The sequence below is a fragment of the Drosophila bipectinata genome, chromosome 4 (genome assembly GCF_030179905.1).
Source record: "Drosophila bipectinata strain 14024-0381.07 chromosome 4, DbipHiC1v2, whole genome shotgun sequence".
NCBI lineage: Eukaryota > Metazoa > Arthropoda > Insecta > Diptera > Drosophilidae > Drosophila > Drosophila bipectinata.
In genome coordinates this window covers 17,811,448-17,833,922 of record NC_091740.1, presented here as the reverse complement: position 1 = coordinate 17,833,922, position 22,475 = coordinate 17,811,448, and the positions used below count along the sequence as shown (strand labels likewise).

Here is a 22,475-nt window from a genome sequence, read left to right as displayed (position 1 = left end):
TGAGACCGATAAGAGATTGGTTCTTAAATCCGGCACATAGAGTGCGTTTTTCAGGCTGGCGGTGAACTTGTTGTTTGGGGAGAACTGCACGGATCCACATCCTTTTATATCTGTGGCCTCATCATTTGCCAGTCTGAGCTTCGAGCCTTCAGCTGGCTCCAGGGTCTCAAACATATTTTTCTGTGAGCACATGTGTGACGTTGCTCCAGAGTCTAGACACCAGTTACTGCAATCACTGTTTGTATAATTAGCTATGTTGATGTACATGCTTTCGCTCTGGTTCTTCATTGGCTTTGATCTGCACTCAGCTGCACGGTGACCGACTTTTCCACAGCTGTAACATTTAAACTTAAATTTTTGATTGGTTCTTAGTTGTTTCGGCTTGCTGGGATTATACTTCTTGTGCACCAATAATGCTCCAGGCGTCGACTCGCTTGGATTTCTGTTTCTTGCCTCGTATTCGTCTAGTAACTTAATTTTTAGTGCTTCTGTTGATATTAAGTTTTCCTGAGTTTCAATCGCAATTCGAAACTGTTCGTACTCCTCTGGTATACTGTATAGTAGCAAGATGGTTAACAGATCGTCAATATTCAGCAGATTTACTTCGTTTATTTTGTCAACTAAATCGGAAAACTTATCTATGTGGCTTCTCATATCTCCGCCTGCATTCATTTTCAGTAAGATCAGCGATTTCAACAGTGCGGCTTTACGGGCTGGCCCCGTAGACTGGTAAGTGTTGTGCAGCTTTACCCATATATCATTTGCAGTTTCGCAGTTCTTCGTATGCCTAAGTTCCGATGTTGACATGGCCAAAATGAGATCGGACTTAGCCTTTGCATCTTCGTTTATCCATTGTGCGAAATTATCATCGGGTTTTAAAAGAGTCCCGTTGACATATTTCCACGAGTCATTTTTTATCAAAAGGGCTTGCATTTGTATTTTCCAGGTGTCGAAATTGTCTTTGCCCAAAGGCTCTATGCGTATACTAGCAATACTCATTTTGCTTTTTGATCTGCGTTTAGTTATGCTACACAAGCTAACATTTCACGTAGCTACACAAGCAACGAACACGCTTCTTTTCTCTGTTGCCAACAAGACGCCTTCTTTTGCGTCCCCAGATGTCTCAGACTTTTACATGCACACGTGATGTATATATGTGTGTGCCGGCAATTTCACCACAAATTGAATTTTGCCATATGAACTCACTATTTGTTCACTATCCTTCTTTGAACTATTCTCTGGCGCAGTGGAAGCGTGCTGGGCCCATAACCTGTTGTATTTTAGGCCGAGCAATAGTTCTATTTATTTGTAATAATGAAGGTGTTAAAGTACAAAGTTGTTGGCGATAGAGATGACAGAACAGAAGAAGAGGCCTTAGAGGAGATACTTATAAAAATAACAAAGCTCCCGATATATATCGGGTAGTGCTGCCAATTGTATTTCCAATAGTTATTATTTTTTATTATTTTTTTTGTTGGGAACTCATTTCCCACTGATGTTAACGAACTAAGCCGTTGGTCTAAAAAGTCTGTGACATCCTTTAAATTTTGGATTTCACTCGATTTTTTTACTTGGCCCTCATACTGCTGTAGAGCCTCAATACTTAATTTTTTTAAAAATAATATGCGCAAAAATGCAATCTGATTCTTCGGTCAGATTTGCTTTTAGGCGCATCATATAAATTGATTCATTGATTGAATCAATTATATTTTTAAGGTGCCTATATGAGTCCAAATTAATATAAGCAATAATTGGGAAACCACATTTCGTGCTTCCCCTTTTAGAGCACTTTTAAGGTAGCTTAGCTTCAAGGATGGACTTAAATCCATCCTTGAATGAACTAGCTCCTTAAATAACTCATAAAAATGGTCCCAATCTTTGGAATTTCCAGAAAAATTGGGAACCTCAATTTTTGGTAGGCTAGGTAGTTCGTCCATTCTAGGGCAACCACCTTCTACCTTGTTAGGAGTTTTCTCTTGGATTTATTATCCATCAGCTCGATGTGTATTTCAACATCCTCTTCGAGCTCTATAATTTTGCTCATATATTTATTATTGAGCCCTTCAATATTTAGAAAATCGGACACTGTATCGATTTTACTAAGAAACATTCTTAATTTTTTAATTCTTATAGGAAAGGTTTCATTTTTCCTTTTCTGAATCTCCACATAAGTTATCTCGAGGTAATCCTCGAGGTTCTTTATAGCCCCCTCAAGCCACAAAGAAAGCTCATCCTGGCCAATATATTTTTTAATTTTGTTGCTGGCGGACTTAATATTTGATATTTTTTCGAATTATTTTTAATAAATATTTAATATTATCAAAAAAAAAAATCAAAAAAAAAAAATTAATATTTTTTCGAAGTAATTTTTTAAGAAATAGTCATGCTCTACAGGACCGAGTTGAACCAAATGATTATGGTTCGTAAAGGCTTTTTGCTCCAAATTTTTTAATGCCTCCCTATCCTCTTCTGAATATGAATTTTTTGCGAGAAGCGCATCTATTTGCCGGGTGAGGCGCACCTGGTCTTCGATAATTGGAATTTTATCCTTAGTCGACATTATATATTATTTTAAATTAAATTAAGTTCAAAAACTAAATTCAAGTGGACTAATTTCTAATTATTGCTGCTGATGTTGTTGCCGTTGCCGCTGCTGCCCCTGATGTTGTTGCTGTTGCCGCTGCTGCTCGTGATGTTGTTGCTGTTGCCGCTGCTGCTCGTGATGTTGTTGCCGTTGCCGCTGCTGCTCCTGATGTTGTTGCTGTTGCCGCTGCTGCTCGTGATGTTGTTTCACGGGGTTTTTTTATACCCTTGCAGAGGGTATTATAATTTTGGTCAAAAGTGTGCAACGCAGTGAAGGAAACATCTCCGACCCTATAAAGTATATATATTCTTGATCAGGATCACCTCCTGAGTTGATATGAGCATGTCCGTCTGTCCGTCTGTCTGTCCGTCTGTCTGTTTCTACGCGAACTAGTCTCTCAGTTTTAAAGCTATCGTCTTGAAACTTTGCACACACCCTTCTTTCCTTTGCACGCAGTATATAAGTCGGAACGGCCCGGATCGGCCGACTATATCCTATAGCTGCCATATAACTGATTGATCGGAAATGGTATAACTTTGTGTTTTTAGAGTTAGAGAGTTCAAATTTGACATGAGAGCTATTTTTGGCAAAACATTACGTCATGCCAAATTTCATAAGGATCGGGCGACTATATCCTATAGCTGCCATATAACTGAACGATCGGAAATGACCCAACTTTCGTGTTTTTGAAGATAGAAAGCTGGAATTTAATGCAGATTCTATTTTTGGTCAGTTAATCCAACCTACCAAATTTCATTAGGATCGGCCGACTATATCTCATAGCTGCCATATAACTGAACGATCAGAAATGGTATTTGGTAGAAATATCAACTTTCGTATTTTCGAAGATAGAAGTTTGGGACTTTTTTTAGATTTTGTATTGTAATAAATTGGATTATATATTCCTATTCAGATAAGGATCGGCCAACTATATCCGATGTTTGCGATATATATCCGGTTTTAACTGCAAGGGTATATAAACTTCGGCTCCGCCCGAAGTTAGCTTTCCTTTCTTGTTTTTTTTTGATTTTGGTGTATTTTTTTTTTTTTTTTTTGAAACTTTTGTGGATGTTGTTTGGGGGTTCTTTTGGGTTTTACTTTTTGTGGATGTTGTTTGGGGGTTCTTTGGGTTTTTACTTTTTTAATTTATTTTTTGTCGCTCACAATCACTTTTTTTTTTTTAACTTTCCGATGTAAAGCCTTGGTTACGCTAATACACAAATACTTTTTCGTTGATTTGCATATAATTTTTTATTTCGGTATTGTTCCGAAATAAAAACACACTGTAGAAAAGAAAATATTTTTCTCTTTCTCTTGTTTAATGCTCATTGGCATTTATATTATTTTATACCCTGTGTTCCTTACCTCTTGGGGGGAAGCAACAGGGGACTACGGTTTTTAAACTGGGTTCTTTTTTACCCAGGTCGCAGCCTTTATTTTTAAGCTACCTTGGGCTGAGAATTATTATTTTTCTTCAGCCACTTATAGGTGCCAGTTTTAAACCTGAGTCTCTTACCACAGGGGGGAAAACGTCAGGCTGTCTCAAAGAACCAAATATTAAGAGGAGCCCCAAAATAAAGGTCGTACTCCAATGAGTTCCGTTTCAAAACTGATTTTATTCGTCAAAGTTCTCTTTTAAGTAAGATACATAAAAATCTTAAAACTATTAAAAACTACTTATCAACGCACTGCACGTTGACATGCTATGCGACCCTTTCTCAAGTGTGACAAGCGGATGCGCTTATGTTTGTTATTTATTATGCTTATGTTTGTGTTTTTTATGTTAGGCTGCAGGGGATCGGTTTTAAACCATGCTGTTTATCTCATATTTCCATGGGTCCGATCCAAGTATTATTTTGCCAAAAATAGCTCTCATGTAAAATTTGAACTCTCTAACTCTTAAAAGTCGTAAAAAGTAACTCTAACTCTAACTCGAAGTTATACCATTTCCGATCAATCAGTTATATGGCAGCTATAGGATATAGTCGGCCGATCCCGGCCGTTCCGACTTATATACTGCGTGCAAAGTTTCAAGTCGATAGCTTTAAAACTGAGAGACTAGTTCGCGTAGAAACAGACAGACAGACAAACGGACCGACGGACATGCTCATATCAACTCAGGAGGCGATCCTAATCAAGAATATATATACTTTTTAGGGTCGGAGATGTCTCCTTCACTGCGTTGCACAATTTTGGACAAAATTATAATACCCTCTGCAAGGGTATAAAAAAGTGTGATAAATCGACTCCGGCCGTCCGTACAGCATACGTAGGGTCTCCATGGCCAGCCCGACTGTGGCTGGCGTCATCAGTTTTCCTCGCACAGCTGCTCCTTCAAAACATTTATGAAGCCTCATAAGATTCTCCTGGTCGCTGAACCCGCATCGCATAGTTTATTGCTCATAGCTTACGATGAAAATCGGCCATTCTTCGGGATTGCCGCTAAAGTATGGTAAATCATTGCTTAAAACTTGTTTTATAGCAATCTGCGCATGAATCCGTATCCAGAGGTGTTGACGTAGTGTAGCTCATGGGTGGAATAAGATTCTGTATATATACTGTATACTGTATATACTGATTTGGGGTGTAAAACTGTTCTTTTTTCGTTGGTATTTTTGCTTCTGGTTCTTGTAGCACGCTAGATGCTGTTATCGAAAATGATCCACTAAGCTTTACATTATTTATTATAGGCTGTACGTTTTGCTGCATGAAACCCATATTTCCAATCGCAGGATAATTGGCTGTTGCTCCACCCCCCTGTGTACACGGTAGATTTCAGAAAGCCGCCAACTAGAGACTGTCCTGGATTGCTTGGTAACTCTCTAGCCTTCGTGCCCTGTACTAGGTACGAAGCGTGTTCAACAATACTCGGCTATACATGGAATCCTAGATTTCTTCCGACGTTTTGGATCCTTACTGGCGAAATGTCTTGATCCATTAATCCTGTGCCGCCGACGTGCGCTGCAGCTTCTCTATCCAGGGTCTCCGAAGTCCCGCTAGTTACGGACAAGGGTGCCGTAGAGATCGCGACTGAGTTCGCATCACTAGCTCGAAGTATTCCCACATGGTTATCTCCTTTGATCGCTATTGCAGTGCCGTCCGGTAGGTCTGGTTCCACAGCTGCCGCAAGATTCCTATTCTCCGCTCCACTCATAGGCCGATAACCTCACTTCATGTTGCTGGCTCTTGATAACTGTTCTTGAGGTTAGGACTTTCACAGAGAATCTAGAGCACTTTCCTCATTCCAAATGTTAAGTTTTTTAGAACATTGGGCCGCTTGCCGATACTTCGCTAGGGTGAAGTCCGTACGTTTTTTGAGTAGTTATAGTTTTCAGTTACAGTTAATCTTTATGTTTATTGTAATGAATTTACAAGATGATATGGGTAAGTAGATGTAGTATTGAGTAAGATTAATTTAATTAACAAATGATGGATTTAATAATAAGCAATAATGTGATCTAAACAAATTTTGATAATTTATGAATTTATGATTTATGAGTAGCGATCAAACACTCCCCGAGTTAAGACGTGCCTAAAATATTCGCCTAAGCTGCACTAGCGCTAAAGCCATAATTAACAGTTACTTGAATCACAAAACAAAACAAAACAGTGGTTGCATCAAGTGTTGTTATTAACATGAACGGCGACGAAGACGAAATAACGGTTTGGGGCTGGCAGAAAGTAAAGCCGAAACCTAAGGCAATAAAGAGACCAAACCAGGTCTCTCCAATCCTGCTAAAGAAAAAAATCTTCCAGCACCAGCACTAATCAATTCTCTATCTTAAGCGACAGCACACCAAACAACGGAAATGAAGACGAAAACGAAGCACTGGATATGATAACTGAAGACACCTCAGATGAATCTGCCAAGCCACCACCTATATTTCTATCTGAAGTCAACGACATTAAAGGAATGCTAGCTTATCTCGAGTTTTTATAAAGTACAACGCGATGGTCAAGTGAGAATAATGGTAAAGTCCATTGAAGAATACAGGAAACTTGTTAAAACTCTTGCTTCAGACTTTGTCAAATTCCACACATACCAGCTTAAACAAGAAAGGACATTTAGAGTTGTTATTAAAAATTTGCACTTCTCAACGGATATCGATTTAATTAAACAAGATGTAGAGTCCAAAGGTCACACTGTAAGAAACATTACCAATATCAAAAGTCGTGTAACCAAAGAGCCATTGAATTGGTTCTTCTTAGACATTGAGCCGAACAATAAGAATTTAGACATTTACAAAATCAAACATATTGGTAGCGCAGTTGTTAACATAGAACCTCCCCGTAAAACTAAAGAGATCGTTCAGTGCTACCGATGTCACTAATTTGGACACACGAAGTCATATTGTGCCAAAACTCACAGGGGCGTGAGATGCTCTTCTAACCATCCCAGCAACATTTGCCCAAAAGATAAAGAGGAACCAGCAAAATGTGCCAACTGCAAAGAAGATCATGCTGCTAGCTACAAAGGGTGTAAAGTCTATCGGAAGCACCCACCCACCTAAAAAACACCAAAGATAACAAAAACAATAATAAAAATGGCCTTGGTACATCTCAATCATTTGCTGCGTTTAGCAATTCGACACAAGAACCCAAAGAAAGTCATACGCTCAAGTTGCTGCAGGAAATATCTCGAAAAAGTCTTTAGAAAGAATAGAACAGCTTCTAGAGAAACAATTCCAGCTTACAAATAATTTACTTAACATGATAATGATACTTGTAAATAAGCTATGCAAGTAAATCTTAACATAGGAATATGGAATGTCAATGGGCTTTCCAACCATTTAAATGAAATAACTTTATTTTTTAAAAACAAATGCCATCGACGTCATGCTTATTTCAGAAACGCACTTTACTAGCAAATCCTTCTTTAGAGTTATTGGATACGACACAGTAAGAGCTGACCATCCGTCAGATAGTGCTCATGGAGGTGCCGCAATTATTGTCAAGCACGGCCTTAAATTTAAAATCTTGGACAGTAATAGGGGAAAATGGTATTCAGGCTGCGACATTTGAGATAAAATGTATGCATGCTGATGTATCAGTAACAGCGATTTAACTCCCACCAAGATTCGCAATAAAAGAAATGGACTTTTAAAACTTTTTCGATGGACTGGGATCAAAGTTCATTGTGGGAGGCGACTTCAATGCTAAACATCCATGGTGGGGATCCAAATTTACAAACCGAAAGGATCCGAAAGGATCGGAGCTATACAAATGCATACGAAACAATAATTTTACCACATAATGTTAACTGGTAAGCCTAAATACTGGCCAGATAATCGAAAAATTCCAGATTTGATTGGTTTCGTAATGTTCTCTGGAATTCCACAATCACATATGAGGGTTATGGAAAGCTTCGACCTTAACTCAGACCACTAGACAATAATATGTAGAAACTTACAGTGCAACAACCCATTTGCTGGATAAGCCCTATAAAGTCATTACAGCCTATACAGACATCAACGAAAATAAAAGATATTTAGATTCAGCTATAAGACTGGACATTTCGTTAAAAACAGGAGAGGAGATAGACAACGCTGTGGAGCTTTTCACAAATTCAATTCACAAAGCGAGCTTCAGAAACACGAATCATGCTCCTAATCTTCAACAACCAAATCAATTGTACCTGTTACGATAGATAGCAAAACTGCTCCCGCGGCATCCGGCAACGCCGAAGTTGCAGAACCGATAGTTTAAGCGGGTGTTGAATCTCTGTTAACTCAGCCGGTAACCATGTGCCTAAGCTTTCTTTTCTATTTGGCACTCGAGGGAAGCGGACGAAAAGTGAGAAGATATTTAGATTAAGTTTTGATTATGAATTGTACAACTATTAATTTCTTAGGAATTTAAAGTGCTGCTATCGCAGAGTGGTTACCGACTGTACCACTGTTAGCCCTTGCTGCCCCGTTATAAATGAAAATAAACAATTATCAACAATTATCTACACGGGCGTCTTTACTCGGGCGGCGCTAAACAACTTCGAATTCCCGCAACATTTCTTTAAATTCTTTTCTTGGCGTATTCTTGGAGAATACTTGAGTCAGAGAGCAAAATCAACATGGAGATGCCTACTGGATCCGGCGGAGAAGCAAGATTGGTGGCGACATGCTTCCTCTGTGAAATGGTTGCATTGGCTGCATTGGCGCCGGCTGCGTGAGCATGTGCCATCCTAAGTGTGCTGCTCTAGAGGATGGCGGCGTAGGATGGATCTGTGCAGAATGTGACGTAGACGTCCATGCACAGAACTCGACGTTGATCAAGACAGAAAAGCTGACCAGCCTGACGGCTGGGGACAACTACCAAAGTTACTCAGGTGGCGACCAGATGAGGATCGGAACTAATGACGTCGACGAGGCCTCGAAGGAAGCGCAGGACCTGCAGACGGAGCTAAGGTTGTTGGAGGAAGAAGATCAGTAGCTGCAGTTGCGACAACAACTTCTACATAGGCGAAAGGCCCTCATGGGCAAGCTCCCAAGGGAGAGGCTATCGGAGACTGGCCACGCAGAAAAGATGCCTGGAGCATCTAGTACACGGTACCAGAATGCTGGTAGGAACACAATTGGTGAAGTTGCCGTTGTGGAAGGAAACGGCAGTACGCAGAGAGCCCACGCTGGGCCCCCATGGCTCTTTTTTACCAGTGGGGAGGACAACTCAGCTGCTAGGGTCACTAAACCTGTGGGCAGACCATCGTACGAACAATTGACAGCGAGGAAGACTAGCGTGGCTGAGTTGGTGAAGTTTTCCGGAAGGCCGGAGGACTGGCCCTTATTCATCGCAACGTATGAACAGACGACGGAGCTATGCGGATTCACGGATGCCGAGAACCTAATCCGGCTTCGGCATGCGTTGGAAGGACCAGCCAAGAACGCAGTACAAAGTCTAATGCTGCATGCGGACTGTGTTCCGCAGATAATCGCCACGCTAAGAATGCGATTTGGGCGACCCGAAATTATCATTGACTTGTTAGTGACAAGGATTAGACAATTTCCTCAAGTGAGGGAGAATAACCTTGAAATGCTGGTTGACTTCTCGGTGGAGGTGCAAAATGTTTGTGCTACGATGAAAGCCTCCAAGTTGGACCAGTACTTAAACAACCCAGCGCTCACGCAGGAGCTAGTGAGCAAGTTGCCATCGATGGTGCAGACGTTTTGGGGAATGCACAAAGCCTCTCTAACAGTGTGTACGTTGGCAGAGTTTAGTACGTGGCTATCGCAGATGGCAGAAGGAGCGAGCCATGTGATAGTCCCAAGCTCGTCGTCAAGAACGGAGAGAAGGGGCACGGTACATACACACACTGTGCGCCAAGGCTGTCGGCTGTGCACCCGCAATTGCAGAACCCTGCAGGAGTGTCCAGCATTCCTGGAAATGACGACCCGCGATCGCTGGAATGCTACTCGACGGTGTGGCTTGTGCTGGAGATGTTTCCAGAGCCACAAGGTGGAAAGATGCGGCGTCCCCAATCCTTGCGGAATAGATGGATGCCTAGAACGCCATCATCCCCTGTTGCATCGCGGCAGCACGGCTCCCGTCCAAGCCAGGTGCCATGCACACCGACAAGAAGGTGTGGAAATGCTGTTCAGGGTATTGCCAGTGACTTTGTATGGAAATGGTAGGCAAGTCAACACGTATGCCTTCATCGACGACGGGTCATCTCTAACCTTGATCGACGCCCCATTGCTAGAAGACCTTGGAGTGAAGGGACAACCGCAGCCTCTATGTATGCAGTGGACTGCCGGCATGCACCGGTATGAGGACAGCTCGGTCAGACTCGACTTAAGGATCTCCGGCATTGGCCAAACGAAGCAATATGATCTTCGCGACGTTCACTCGGTCCAGTCTCTTGATCTCCCGTCACAGTCGTTGGATATAACCCACCTGAAAGCACAACACCCACACCTTCGACATCTACCACTGTCCGGATACGACTCAGCACAGCCCAGGCTCCTGATAGGTCTCAATAATTGCAAACTAGGGCGCGTGCTTCGCACCAAGGAAGGCACAACAGAAGAACCGATCGCTGAGAAGACCCGCCTGGGGTGGACGATTAAAGGAAGAAGCTCCAACAGTGTGGGTGATGACATAACCCCAAACTACCACGTGTTTCACATATGTGCATGTGAAGCTGACGAGAACAAGGAGATCTTGCGTCTGCTTGAGCAGTGCATGTGGTCGGACGGCGGCCCTAGACCGGAGATGAATAGCAAGAGCGTATCCAATGATGACCAGTTTGCTATACAGCAGCTGGAGAAGAACACGAGGCGTATAAATGGCCGATTTGAAACAGGTCTGCTGTGGAGGTATAAAGATGACAAGCTGCCGGATAGTTTACCTACAGCCCTAAAGCGGGCACGATGCCTGTACCAGAAACTGACTCGCGAGCCGGAGCTTGCGAAGGGAATTCGCCGACAGCTAGATGAGTACGTGAAGAAAGGATATGCACGGCCCATTACGTCGGAAGAAGCTGAGGAAAAGCCATATTGGTATCTACCTATCTTTCCCGTGCTAAACGTCAACAAGCCAGGAAAGCTTCGCATAGTCTGGGATGCGGCTACGAAGACGGAAGGGATCTCGCTGAACACAATGCTGCTGAAGGGACCTGACCAACTAGCGCAGTTGGTACCAATACTTCACAGATTTAGAGAGAAACGTATTGCTATCGGCGGCGATATCGCCGAGATGTTTCATCAGGTCAGGATACACACAGAAGATCAGAGATACCAACGCTTTGTTTTTATAGACCCAAACACACAACGGAGAGAGAACTACGCCATGCAGGTAATGACGTTTGGGGCTAGTTGCTCCCCCAGCTGTGCCCAGTACGTGAAGAACAGAAATGCAGAGTCGTTCAAGAAGGAATACCCACGAGCGGTGAAGTGCATATTGGAGAATCACTATGTAGACGACATGCTGGACAGCGTCGACACGGAGGAAGAAGCTGTAAGCCTCGCGCGTCAGGTCCACTACATTCATCTTCAGGGCGGATTCCTCATTCGAAACTGGGTATCGAATTCCAGAGAAGTATTAAGCGCACTCGGCGAAGGAGCACCCACGCTAGTAAGACTAGACGAAACAACGGATGGACAGACCGAGAAGGTGCTGGGAATGTGGTGGGACACGAAGGAAGATCTCATCCGCTACCGTGTATCCCCACGATATCGCCATAAAGAACTTCTCCAAGGAAGGCAACGACCAACCAAACGAGAGTTTCTCAGTGTGTTGATGTCTATATATGATCCTTTAGGGCTCATATCCTTCTACGTGATGTATGCAAAAATAATATTTCAGGAAATATGGCGAAGTGGATGTACCTGGGATGACCCCATACCTGAGGCAGAATGGATTAAATGGAAGCGATGGCTTCGGTATATCCCGGACGTTGAGAAAATGACCATCCCAAGATGCCACATGAAGGAGTCGATGATGGATTCAGAAGTGGAGATGCACACCTTCGTGGACGCAAGCGAGAATGGATTTGCCGCCGTGAGTTATATACGATTTCAAAATGAGGCAGGTATCCACTGCAGTCTACTGGGCAGCAAAACCAAGGTAGCCCCTCTAAGACCGACATCCATACCAAGGCTTGAACTCATGGGAGCAGTGCTTGGAGCGAGGTTGGCTCAAACTCTGGAGCTTTCACTTGGCGCGAAGCTGAGCACACGGACTTTCTGGACCGACTCGAGGACCGTGCTGAGTTGGCTGCGATCGGACCAGAGGAAGTACAAACAATTTGTAGCATTCCGTGTGATCGAGATTCTAGACGGTACTAGCGTCAAGGACTGGCGCTGGGTACCTTCCTCCGAGAACGTGGCGGACGACGCCACTAAGTGGAACAAAGGACCTAATTTCAACCGAGAAAGTCGATGGTTAAACGGGCCGAGATTTCTTTGGCAAGAGAGGCAATTTTGGCCGCTGACAGAGGCGGAAGGAGGAGACGAGTCAGGAATGGAATTGAAGGCGCAATTCATCGGCGTATGTGACGGATTCACGGACGTAGGACGCGCGACCCTCGTAGACTCCGAGCGGTTTTCAATCTGGACCCGTCTGCTATGGAGTACCGCTAGAACGGTATGGTGTATGAGGCGATGGAAGGCCAAGGCTCTACAACGATCGGACATCGAAAATCAGCCATCACAAGAAGATACCAGGGTCGCAGAGAGTCTTCTGTGGTCGTACGCTCAGGCGGAGTACTACCAGACGAAGATACGGTTAATCTTACAAGGAAAACCATTGAAGAAGAATAACCTACTATACAAGCTGGGACCGTATATGGATTCCGATGGAGTATTAAAGCTGGATGAACGTGCCAAGATGGTCAAGGGAAGCGACCGCGTCGTACTCCCCTGCGGCAGCCACATTACGCAGCTCATCATAAAGGAATTTCACCGAAGATTTCTGCACGCTAACCACGAGACGGTGGTCAACGAACTACGACAAAGATTTTGGATACCAAAGCTGAGATCCACCCTTGCCCGGATACGACGCTCCTGCCAGCAATGCAAGAACCGACAGGCGGCCCCCAAACCACCGCGCATGGCGGAACTTCCCTATCCAAGAGTAGCAGCCTTTCATAGACCTTTCAGCTACACGGGTGTGGACTACTTTGGGCCTCTGATGGTGCGGGTCAGACGCAGTTCGGAGAAAAGATACGGCGTGCTCTTCACTTGTCTCTCTACAAGGGCAATACATCTAGAGGTAGCGTATTCATTAACAACTGACTCTTGTATTCTAGCGGTGCGCAGTTTTATGGCCCGACGAGGGTGCCCAGTGGAACTCTGGAGCGACAACGGCACCAATTTTCAAGGAGCCTGCACGGAGTTGCGTAGGGCGTTCGAAGATGTGGACAAGGATCTACTCTCTCGCGAGTTCACTGGACCCCAGATGACATGGAAGTTCATTCCACCCGCATCTCCCCACATGGGTGGGGCATGGGAGCGCTTGGTGCGTTCCGTGAAGACGGCGTTGGAATCAATCCTCCTTGACAAACGACCATCGGATGAGTTGCTGAGAGCCGCTCTAATGGAGGCGGAGGCGATCGTCAACTCGCGACCCCTAACATACATCCCATTGGAAGATGAGAACGAAGAATCACTGACACCGAATCATTTCCTGCTTGGAAGCTCAACTGGAAGAGGACCGACGATGGAGCCCATACCCGAAGGAGTGCAGCTCAAGAAAAGCTGGAGGGAATCACAACAACTGGCGGACTCATTCTGGAGGCGATGGCTTCAAGAATACCTGCCAGTGATCACTAGGCGGACCAAGTGGTGCGAAAAGGCTAAGCCTCTTGTAGAAGGGGATATCGTGTATGTGTGCGATCCCGGACAGCCGCGTAGCCAGTGGCCGAAAGGAAGAATCCTGAAGGTGAACCTTAGCTCGGACGGTCAAGTAAGGAGCGCCGCGGCGAGGACCCAATCTTGCGTTTATACAAGACCCGCGACGAAGCTGGCAGTTCTATCTATCGAGAGTAGTTTGGTAGATCCCTGGCGGAATATACAAGTGGGGAGTGTTACGATAGATAGCAAAACTGCTCCCGCGGCATCCGGCAACGCCGAAGTTGCAGAACCGATAGTTTAAGCGGGTGTTGAATCTCTGTTAACTCAGCCGGTAACCATGTGCCTAAGCTTTCTTTTCTATTTGGCACTCGAGGGAAGCGGACAAAAAGTGAGAAGATATTTAGATTAAGTTTTGATTATGAATTGTACAACTATTAATTTCTTAGGAATTTAAAGTGCTGCTATCGCAGAGTGGTTACCGACTGTACCACTGTTAGCCCTTGCTGCCCCGTTATAAATGAAAATAAACAATTATCAACAATTATCTACACGGGCGTCTTTACTCGGGCGGCGCTAAACAACTTCGAATTCCCGCAACAGTACCTTTCAACCGATCTTCGACAAAAAATACAAAATAAAAGGAATCTGCGAAAACGCTGGCAAGAAACCCACTACCTTGGTGACTAAAGATTTTATAACAAGGCTGCATCTGAGCTTAATGAACAGCTGTCGAACAGATGCCTGAACAACAAAAAAGCACCACGCCCTGACAAAATAGGCGGCATCACCCTCAAAACATTATCACCAAAATGCATTCGATTTCTTACTCTCATATTTAACGCAATTCTCAGACTAGAACACTTTCCAAGTCAATAGAAATTCGCAGAGATCATTATGATCCTAAAACCACTCAAAACAGAAACAGAACTGAAATTATACGGTCCCATTAGTCTGCGGTCCCATTATTAGTTCTCAAAAGTATTTGAAAAAATACTATTGAAGAGAATGTTGCCAATTCTGGACAAACTTTCCATCATTCCCGAATATCAATTTAGATTCAGGAGAGGTCACGGGACACCAAAAACTACTGCACTGCTGCATTTCTTGATGTACAACAAGCGTTCGATCGAGTCTGGCACAATGGCTTATTGTACAAGATAAATAACCTGCTACCTGCTCCATACTTCTTATTAATCAAGTCATATCTGACTAATAGATGCTTTTACGTGCAGCATTAAGGCAGGCGTCCCACAAGGAAGCGCACTGGGACCAATTCTGTACACTCTATACACGGTTGACATGCCAGGTACAAACACATGCACTGTTGCTACATATGCTTATGATACAGCCCTTTTGGCCACAAGCATATCCAAAAACAAGAAAGGAAAGCTAACTTCGGGCGGAGCCGAAGTTTATATACCCTTGCAGTTAAAACCGGATATATATCGCAAACATCGAATATAGTTGGCCGATCCTGATGATTACATCATAATAAAACCAATTAACTAAAACACAAAGTCTAAAAAAATCCCAAGCTTCTATCTTAAAAAATACGAAAGTTAGTATATCTACCAAGTACCATTTCCGATCGTTCAGTTATATGGCAGCTATAGGATATAGTCGGCCGATCCTAATAAAATTTGGTAGCTTAGATCAACTGGTCAAAAATAGAATCCGTATTAAGTTTCAGCTTTCTATCTTCAAAAACACGAAAGTTGTGTCATTTTCGATCGTTCAGTTATATGGCAGCTATAAGATATAGTCGGCCGATCCTTATAAAATTTGGCATGTCGTATTATATTGCCAAATATAGCTGTCATGTCAAATTTGAACTCTCTAACTAAAGTTATACCATTTCCGATCAATCAGTTATATGGCAGCTATAGGATATAGCCGTTCCGACTTATATACTGCGTGCAAAGGAAGGAAGGGTGTGTGCAAAGTTTCAAGTTGATAGCTTTAAAACTGAGAGACTAGTTCGCGTAGAAACAGACAGACGGACAGACAGACGGACAGACAGACGGACAGACAGACGGACAGACGGACATGCTCATATCAACTCAGGAGGTGATCCTGATCAAGAATATATATACTTTGTAGGGTCGGAGATGTCTCCTTCACTGCGTTGCACACTTTTGGACAAAATTATAATACCCTCTGCAAGGGTATAATGAAGCATCCGAACTCCTGCACTCGTGAGCTAAGTCTAATTGAAGACTGGTTTCTTCGAAACCTGAAAGACTGAAGTAAGAAGACTGAAAAGATACCATATTTTCGATCTTCCCGTTAGATAAATTCAAATTACTGTAAATATTTAATATATAATAGGTAGCTCATTGGAAAACTGCTATTTCTGTTAACTTAACATTCTTTATAAAATTTACTTATTGTTTTTTTTAATAGACAGATTGTAAATAAATAAATAAACATAAAAAAAAAATGTATGAAGCAAAGAACAACTAAAAAACTTGCACGCCTTCCTGCTTAGCTTATGACTCGGCCCTCTGTTCACACTTTATTTCCTGCTTTGGGGCCACAGTGGCAGCGGTCAGCTGGCGATCGGTCGGGCATTGTTAGATTTACGACGTAACACATGCTAATGACGCGAGATTTGTTTTCCGTAATCAACTTAAATAAAAACAATGTAAATAACATTTCTATTGAAATGAAATAAATACTTTGACAAACAACAATGTTAATATCTTGATCAAATCATTATAGAGGGCAGAGGGTATTTTAATTTTGGTCAAAAAACGCAGTGAAGGAGATATCTCCGACAATATAAAGTATATAGAAATTAATGTCATTTGGTACTCCCTCGCTACGGTCGGAGACGTCATACATAGTTGTAAAAGATCAGTACCTGGCGGTTGTTGACTGAGTTTTTTCTTTTTACTGGGAAGTCATGTTGGGAGTTATTAACTCCGTTGCTCCGTACGGTAACCGAATCTCGGTAATCATTTCATAAAATGATTTTAGCTTAACGGCTATGCCGGAGTATTGATTAATAAGTTATAAGCAATTAATAAGCAATTAATAAGTTATTTATTGATGGAAGCGCAGAAAAAAACTGACTTAAAGCTAACAAAAATTGTATTTTACAGCGGCCACGCAAATATCCTGTGTTTGCCGGATATGCACGGGCATTCGGCCTAAAGCTGTGTCAGCACTTTGACCGGAGCGAGCTCTTGGACGACCAGTCATCGTCGTAGCCCGGTTAACTAACTACTCCTCCTTCAGGAATAAGGCTGCCCTCGGCCGACCCTATTTGGGCAATCATATCTTTTAGCTGGGCCGCATTTCTTCAGGCCTTGGTGACTCGCCGATAGTTTAAGCCGATCCAGATCAACTCGCAGCACATTGCTCCTGCAATTAGTACCATCTGACACAACCGATAGTAGTTGATGTCCTTCTCAAACTCTTTAATATGTTCCAAATTACCCTCACTCAAACGGTGAAGGTGTGGAAAACTGAGGACATGGCGCTCCATGGTGATATTCAGGGAAGGCGAGTTGCCTACTCCTGGAGCCCTTTTCTGGGCTGTGTCATGATTGACAAATTTGGACTCGTTGACCGTGGCACTTTTGGTGAAGGTGAATGGTATGTACTTATATCCATATATAGATATAAGTGATATTCTCCAACCTCATGCCAGCCGGGCGATCGTTTATAATGACAAACATGCTAGCGATGATACAATTGGTTCGGGAATTCCCTGCCAACAAGTTTGGCCAACAAATTCTCGAAATTTGGCATGTCTCCTCTAGAACCATAGAGGATCTCAAGCCGGCACTATCGCAACTCACGAATATTTTCCCTAAAGCCAAGATCTATCCATTGACAAATCTATCCATTCAGTCATCGACAAAAGGTCAGCCGATATGATTCAACCACAATCAAATGACCTACAATACGCGATAAAGGATAAGATCAATCACGCCCAAAATAAGCTCCGAAACAGGAAAAATGGTTTCCCGACAAAATAGGGTGTTCGAAGTTGGCGAAAAAGTTCTAGTGAAATCCAACAGGTGACTAGGCAACAAACTTTTACCATTGTGTGAAGAAAAAACTGTGGAAGCGGATATGGGGACCACAGTCCTTACGGTCCTCATGCGTCTATGCCATGGAGGGTGCTCACAAGGAATAAGATATTCTTTAATTTAATTGTGTTATTCTTTAATTTAATTCATTATTTCTTTATTTTAGTACATAGTTGCTCTTCACCTAAGTACCTTGTCATAGACGACAGTTTTTGTTTTATTAGACGCAACAACAACTTTATTAAATTAGTAATTAAAGTAAATTACTTTGTTCATCAACTTTCTAACCACCATACGCGTTGCACGATTTTGGTTGGTTTATGTTTCGACGCATTTTCGTAGGAGCCAACCTTGCGATAGTAAGCCAGGCACATCCAAAGAGTTTAAAAATGCAATTGGATAGTTGGTGGCTTCATTTTCATTTGTGACGCAGTCAATAGATTTGAATGAATGCATTGTTCCAATGATCTTATTTTGAATTATTTATTTCAGGTCATCTACATCTTTATTCTTAGCCACTAAAATTGCTCGCTCACTCAACCATTCATTGTTTTTGTAGTTAGAAATAATGTTTGGAAATAGATTGTTGTTAAGTTCGTCCTTTGATGAGACAAAATTGCAGAAAATGTTTGGAAATGATATTAATCCGCTCGATTCATCGACAGGTACTTGGCCATTACCGATAGTTAGCAATTGCTTCGAGAAATCTTCAGCAGATGTATCATTAAGCAATGTAACTGTCATGTTTGTTGTCAGCATTTTCTTCACTGTTGATTTGAGGCAAGCGTTTATTTCGTCGGCAGCCGTAGATCTTGGAATTACTGGCAGTATTTGGTGGAAATCGCCAGACAGTAAAATCAGTGCTTCTCCAGACATCTCGAGTCATTGCGTTAATCTTTTAATGTTCGGGTAAGTGCTTCTAATGTACGTTTATGCGCCATTGTGCATACGTTCCAGATGATGATTTTCGATGCCACTAAAACATTTGCCATTGCTGAGTTACACGTTTGTTTAAATGCTGAATGAGCCGTACGGCATCCTTTTAACAATGTGGCTGCTATTCCAAAAGAAGCAACTGCAACCGCTATGTTTGATCTCGCCCGAACAGTTACTAAAACTAATGACACAAGGAATGTCTTTCCAGTTCCGCCAGGGGCATCTAGGACATACAAAACACCATTTTCATCATCGATTGTCTTCATTAAAGTATCAAAAACTTCCTTTTGTTGGTAATTCAACAGGGGTGCATTCGTTTGAACTACTAAATCTGACTAGATCTGATATGGAAGTTCCCTTTTCAATTCTTGATTAAATGCGTCATTCATTTCACGATATGGCGCTGGCAGTCCTAACCTGATTAATAAATTACCGCACGTGAGGTAACACATATCTTAGATCAAGAGTAAAGCATGATTATGTATCTCCTCATTCATCTCAATATCGTGATTTCTGGAACTGACACGAATTTGATGTAAAGTATCCTCTGACATATTATCCTTGTATTTGTGCCACAGGTTATATGGGTTTGAAGGAAAATATTTATGAGAGCGAATAATGTGCGTATCTAACTTGGAGATGCAGATATAATGGCTTCAGAGATTGTCGTATCCCAATGGGTATCGTTTCCAATAAGTTCAATTCTTTAAGCACCATGATGTGTTGGGAATATTAAGCCATTAACAGTTCATAGTGTCTCAAATGACGTTGGCCCATTCTTTTTTTTTGGATGAACTGTATACTCAGAATACTCAGGAACCGCATCGCCTTGCTTCCGTCTTTGAAAATTTTTCGAAGAAGCATTCCAAGTATAATATTGTAGCATCTTCTTGGGTTTCGCCACAAAGCAATGAATACATGGTCTCTTGTGGCGGAGTCAACAACGGTCGACTTTAAATCGATCGCTGTTAAATCGGTCGACTTCTTAAACAGTAATGCCCACTGAATGTGAACCTATAAAAAAACGCCCTTTAGTTGTGTCAGCGGAATGTGATTTACCCTCTGCCTTTTTCAGTGGGCCTGACTTTAGTAACCTGGACAGTGACGGGTCAACCTCCATAGCTTCTAGCGTCTCCTCAGTGTCTCCAAGTAGGGTTGTTGATATTTGAAAAAAATATCGAATATTGTAAATATCGATATTCCGAAAAATATTATTTCGGCCCGATAATATCGGATGCAAAATTGTCGATATTATCGAATATCGGTATATATCACCAATGTCAGGGAAAATAACATTTACAACATTCCATTTCAAAAAAAAATTCATTTTTATTCTGAAAGTGTATGTGCAACGGAAAAGAAAGTAGTGGCTTCATATAAATTTAATTGATCCAATATTTTTCGTTGACCGATTTCAACCGCTTTTTAATATGTTCGTGGGTCATTTTGCTCCGATTGTCCGAAACAACAAGTTTAATCGTGGAAGCAAGCCGTTCAGACGGCACGGATGACGCAGGAGGAACCCAATATTTCAATATTTATATTCAATATATTCCAATATTTCGAAAATCCGCTGTCCAACGAGTGACAGCTGTCAAACTCCATATAAAAAAAACGGTGTAAAAAAGGAAAGAAGAAGAAATTTTTGCCTTCTAGATTTTGCGGGTACTGAGTTGACGAAAATTTTTGTTACCGATGTTTATCGTGTTGCCGGATCAAAAAAAATAAACAGCTTCTCTCGGGGAGTTAAAATAAATATTTCAAATTATTTTTATAGGTGCGACATGGAGGGATTGACCAAACAAAAAAATAGTCGGCCCGAAAAATTTTCGGCGCGCGAGGATAAGTTGAAACTAATTAGTGCGGTCAAGACGAAGCCCATAATATGGGATTTGACCCACAAGGGGCATTTTAATGCCATTGGTTTAAATAATGCCTGGGAGGCTGTTGCCGCGGAATTACAGAAAGACGGTAAGTAATTGATATTTAATGAAATTGTTACTAAAATCGAAGTCTTTTATAGTGAAAGATTGCAAAGCCTCATGGAAATCGTTGCGGGCCAGCATGCGCTACCACCAGAAGATCTCCAAGGAAAAAAAAGAAAGTGGAAGTGCTGGAGGGAATGTTGTTCCCGGTCCGAGGGCGAATGACGACTATGATTGGGATTTTGCGTCAGAAATGACTTTTTTGCCGGACCTCTCGGACAAAAGGCGGTAAGTTTGGGTCAAGCTTCCAAATTTGTAATAATTTTAAATTCATAAATACACAGAACGATGACGCTACCAAAATCATTAGAGACGTCGATGTCTTCCGAAACTTGCGAGAAACACAGTTTGCTGAGTACCTCGACGACAGTCTACCAAGCATCTCATTCGACCAGAGCACGTTGGAGGACCAAGAGCTACAGCTGCAGAAGGGACTAGAGGACATGGAGAAGGAGAGTTCCAGTTCATATTCCTATGTGAGTAGGGAATTCGACTAATTTGAAATTATAATTATTAATTGTAACTATTTTTGATAGAAGCCATCAACTAAGAAGCGCAAGGCTGCGGCGGATGAAACCTGTGCCCTAACACAGAAAATTACGGAGTACGTTGACTTGCAGAAGTCCATGGTATTTCACCTACTGGGGCGAAATAATGAAAGATCTGCCGGAAGAAATGCAAGATCAAGCGGAACAGCATATAACCAAATTTTTGTTGGATTTGAAACAAAAAGCAAAATACCATGAATAAGTTTTTCAATGTATTATCTTATATTATCTTATAAAATATCTTAATAAATTTCTTAATTTCTTTTTCTTAATTGTTTAAAATGCTTGCATAATCGTCTTGCCATTGCACAGAACCCATATCCGAATTAACATAATTTTTTATATTATTTCGCACAAATTTCGGATATTTGCGAGGCCGCCCACGGTGTGTATCTGGATCGGTAGTCTCCACAGAAATTACAGGATCACAGACTAACTCGTAGTTATCCCGGTTGGTTCGCATACAATAATTATGCAGCACACAAGCTGCACAAATAATTTTTTGGGCTTTCTCAGGATGGCATAGTAAAGTGCGTTGCACAGCAGCCCACCTCGCACTTAAAATGCCAAAAGCATTTTCAATGCACCGTCGGGCTCGGCTCAAACGGTAATTAAAAATTCTCTCCTCTTTAGTAAGCTTACTGGAGCCGTATGGCTTCATGATCCGCTTGTGTAGCGGAAAAGCATCATCTGCAACCAAGAAATACGGAGTCCGAACTTCACCGAGCATGGTGTCTTCAGGAAACTCCATGCCACCCTCAAGTAGCTCCCTTCCAATCCAAGACTTTGAGAATGCCTTCATGTCTCCTTCGCTTCCATATGCACCAACGTCTATAAACGTAAATCTGCAGGATGCGTCGCTTATAGCTAATAGTATTATTGAATGAAAGCCCTGAAAATGCACAGTTTATTCCTATTATGTCAGCTTAGGAAAGACTTTGTCTCACCTTATAATTATAAAAAGCACTACCACAATTAGGTGGAGCTTTTATGGCAACATGCTTGCCATCTATAGCCCCAATACAATTTGGAAATTGCCATAGTCCTTGAAACTCCTGAGCTCTTATTGTCATTGCTTTTACATCCCATGCCTCGATTTC

At 42.2% G+C, this 22,475-nt stretch overlaps 1 protein-coding gene across 1 annotated transcript; it reads left to right on the top strand.

The window, feature by feature from the left end:
- Window positions 1-496: 496 nt before the first annotated feature.
- Window positions 497-21,641, top strand: LOC108120140 (uncharacterized). The gene is made up of 5 exons (XM_070282421.1): window positions 497-729; window positions 20,620-20,813; window positions 20,866-21,055; window positions 21,112-21,303; window positions 21,364-21,641. The coding sequence occupies exons 1-4, from the start codon at window positions 569-571 to the stop codon at window positions 21,263-21,265; spliced, it is 699 nt and encodes a 232-aa protein (XP_070138522.1). The 5' UTR covers window positions 497-568; the 3' UTR covers window positions 21,266-21,303; window positions 21,364-21,641.
- Window positions 21,642-22,475: the final 834 nt, after the last annotated feature.